General features: G+C 55.0%; 1 protein-coding gene across 1 annotated transcript in view; it reads left to right on the top strand.

Annotated features, from left to right (window-relative positions):
* LOC103460562 (far upstream element-binding protein 3-like) overlaps positions 1-3,672 on the top strand; it is a 16,589-nt gene that overhangs the window by 6,147 nt on the left and 6,770 nt on the right. The window contains exons 3-12 of the mRNA XM_008402795.2: positions 1,634-1,667; positions 1,904-1,950; positions 2,022-2,093; positions 2,166-2,223; positions 2,306-2,468; positions 2,541-2,639; positions 2,799-2,900; positions 2,983-3,085; positions 3,272-3,372; positions 3,443-3,581. Coding sequence (XP_008401017.2) covers positions 1,634-1,667; positions 1,904-1,950; positions 2,022-2,093; positions 2,166-2,223; positions 2,306-2,468; positions 2,541-2,639; positions 2,799-2,900; positions 2,983-3,085; positions 3,272-3,372; positions 3,443-3,581 — 918 coding nt within the window. The remainder of the gene's footprint in view (positions 1-1,633; positions 1,668-1,903; positions 1,951-2,021; positions 2,094-2,165; positions 2,224-2,305; positions 2,469-2,540; positions 2,640-2,798; positions 2,901-2,982; positions 3,086-3,271; positions 3,373-3,442; positions 3,582-3,672) is intronic.

Consider the following 3,672-nt stretch of genomic DNA (forward strand, 5'->3'; position numbering starts at 1 on the left):
GTTAGCACCATTAGCATGTTGGCACCATTAGCATGTTAGCACCGTTAGCATGTTAGCACCATTAGCATGTTAGCACCATTAGCATGTTAACCAGTGTTGGGGGTTGAACGACTACCTATTTTTTAAGGTCGACTACATCATAATAGTCGAGTCGATGTCGACTAGTCGCGATGACATCAGAGTGACGTAAACTCAAACCCCTTCACAACTACTTGGAGGCTTTATCAGCTATTTTCACGGCTAATATTAACCCCTACACTCTTCTCCCGCTTTCACTAAGTCTATTATGGAGAATTAAAAGAGTAATAAACATCATTCTTTGTGAGCAGCGGAGAAAAGTTCGTTGCACAAAGTCGGTCTGACCTTTTTTTTTTTTTTTCTTACAAACACCGGCTGATGCTGATGATCCCTGGATACTCGAGTCCAGTTACCACACTGACCACATGGCGCTTTTGGATCCTCACAAACCAAACTTACTATGAACGGATCCCGTCTGGTTACAGCTGAATCCAGCGAAGCTTCCCGCTGCTCCTCCGCCCGATGAGCAGCGGGAAGCTCTGCTGACTCAGCAGCGTCTCTCTGAACCGACATGCAGACGGCGGCAGAGATGACCTCTATCTGACCCTCAGGGTGAAGCTTGGACTTAGTTTCCAGATGTAGTCAAACCATATTTCTATAAGAGCGTAAAGCTGCCAGGTTAGAAGCTTCAATACGCAGGATGACGCTGATCAGCTGGGGGATAAAAAGCCTGACATCATGACGCGTTGACGCCCGTTACTCTGGTAGCCTTTTTTTTTTTTAAGGATTTTTTCGGCACTAGTTTATTTGACAGCAATCTGACAGTAAGGGGGCAGAGAGAGCGAAGCAGGAGAGAGAGGCACGATGGGCCCAGCGAATGGAGGACGGGAGTCGGACTCCTGACCACCGCGGGCTGAAGTCTCTATATGCGGGCGCCGCGCTAACCAACGCGCCGCCACCGCGCCGCCACCGCCCCAATGCAGGAGCCTATGCTGTAATTTACAGTTTCTCTTTGTTAAATTATTTACGTTTTTATACAATTTGAGCTTTCTGACGAACTCACCTAGTCCACCTTCTTTCATTTCCTTGGAAAAATCTGTTTAGTCACGTGATTGGGACTCATTGCAGAGAAAAGAATCGACTAATTGGTGCAACCCCTACCCAGTGTGAACGAGTCCAGACCGGGTCCAGAGCGTAGCTGGCACCATTAGCATGTTAGCACTGTTAGCATGTTAACTAGTGTGAACGAGTCCAGACGGGCTCAAGAGAGTAGCTAGCACCATTAGCATGTTAGCACTGTTGGCATGTTAGCACCATTAGCATGTTAGCAATGTTGGCATGTTAGCACCATTAGCATGTTAGCAATGTTGGCATGTTAGCACCATTAGCATGTTAGCAATGTTGGCATGTTAGCACCATTAGCATGTTAGCAATGTTRGCATGTTAGCACAGTTTCTGGACCTTTTACTGAACCTGGAGAATGTCTGCAGTGTTCCTCAGGAACTTTAGGTCTGTTCTCTGACCTTTGACCTATCAGAAGCAGCCATGTTGTTCCTGTTGTAGTCAGTGAGGCGGATCAGTAGACGGGATCTAACGGCAGCTTCTCTCTCCTCAGTGGGTAACCAGCTTCCAGCCATGGGCCATCAGAGGTAGGAGCAGCTGCTATTGATCACACACACACACACACACACACACACACACACACACACACACACACACACAGCAGGGCTCCCATCATCCCCTGCTCTCAGCTCCATGTTCTGTTTGCTAATAGCGCTCAGTGTGAGATGAGATCGTTATAGATCCATCACCTGTGTGTGTGTGTGTGTGTGTGTGTGTGTGTGTGTGTGTGTGTGTGTGTGTGTGTGTGTGTGTGTGTGTGCAGGGTGATGACGGAGGAGTACAAGGTCCCGGACCGGATGGTGGGCTTCAGTGAGTATCACCCTGAGGTTCTGGTTCTGGTCGGCGGCGGCCCGCTCACCTCTCTGCTTGTTGCTCCTCAGTTATCGGCAGAGGCGGCGAGCAGATCACCAGGATCCAGCTGGAGTCGGGATGTAAGATCCAGATCGCCTCAGGTGAGTCCAGAACCAGCCCAGGACCCGGTTCTGAGCCGGTTCTGACCCGCTGACGGCTGCTTTGCGTCTCAGACAGCGGAGGGCTGATGGAGCGGCCGTGTTCACTGACGGGAACGCCAGAGAGCATCGAGTGAGTGTCGGCGCCGCTGACCCGGTTCCTCAGGGTCTGGTTCCTGTGGACCCCGCTCCGTAACGGTTCTGGTTCTGTCCAGGCAGGCGAAGCGGCTGCTGGTCCAGATCGTGGAGCGGTGTCGGAATGGGCCTGGTTTCCATGGCGACGGTGACGGCGGCGCCGCGGTGCAGGAGATGCTGATCCCGGCCAGCAAGGTGGGGCTGGTGATCGGCCGCGGCGGCGACACCATCAAGCAGCTGCAGGTAGGACGAACCGGACCGCCTTGGACGGGTTCTGCTGGGCCCGGCTTCAGCCTCTGGTTCTGGTTCTGCCAGGAGCGGGCCGGGGTCAAGATGATGATGATCCAGGACGGGCCGCTGCCGACCGGCGCCGACAAGCCGCTCCGCATCTCTGGAGATCCCTACAAAGTCCAGGTACCAGAACCGGTTCTGGGCCCGGACCCGGTTCACGGGCCTTATGAGGTGGCAGGAGGTCAAAGGTCATGAATCAGGATGAGTTTAGATGTCCGGGTCCAGAACCTTCCTGGACCTGGAGTCCTCCATGCTAAACCCGGTTCTGGTTCCGATCCACAGGCGGCCAAGGAGCTGGTTCTGGAGGTGATCCGGGAGAAGGACGGGGACTTTCGGTCCGGACGCAGCGACTTCGGAGGTCGGCTGGGCGGAACCAGTCTGGACGTAAGACCCGACCCACGCTCCAGAACCGGGACCGGACCGCCGTCCCCATGCCTCGCTAACCCCAGGTCCAATCCGTCCACAGGTTCCGGTTCCGAGGTTCGCCGTTGGCATCGTTATCGGCAGGAACGGAGAGATGATCAAGAAGATCCAGAACGACGCCGGGGTCAGAGTTCAGTTCAAAGCAGGTCGGAACCGTCGGAACCGGGTCGGAACCGGGTCGTCCTCCATAAAATCCCTCCAGACCATAATAATCGATGCTCCAATACTTGATCAGGTTTCGGTTTTAGCCCGGAAGCCGGTTCTGGTTCTGTGTGATGTTTAACAACCGGCTGAGTGAAGCGGTTCTGACCTTTGACCCCGGCTGTGTCCAGATGACGGCATCAGTCCCGAGCGCGTTGCCATGGTGATGGGCCAGCCGGACCGCTGCCAGCACGCCGTCCACCTCATCAACGAGCTCATCCAGACGGCCCAGGTAAGCCCGGCCAGAACCGGCGGAGCCAGAACCGGGTCAGAACCTCCCCTCATCCCGTTCCTGTGTCCAGGAGCGGGACGGCTTCGGCTCGGCCCTGCGGAGCTCCAGGGTCAGAGGTCGCGGCGACTGGACCATGGGCTCTCCAGGCCCGCTGCAGGAGGTCACATACACAATCCCAGCTGATAAGTGCGGCCTGGTCATCGGCAAAGGTAGGAGCACAAGCCCCGCCCCCACCGGTTCTGCTCAGACCCGATCGGGTCAGAACCGGGAACAAAGTCGGAGGGGCGCAGATTCATCAGG

The sequence above is a fragment of the Poecilia reticulata genome, unplaced genomic scaffold (assembly GCF_000633615.1).
Source record: "Poecilia reticulata strain Guanapo unplaced genomic scaffold, Guppy_female_1.0+MT scaffold_257, whole genome shotgun sequence".
NCBI lineage: Eukaryota > Metazoa > Chordata > Actinopteri > Cyprinodontiformes > Poeciliidae > Poecilia > Poecilia reticulata.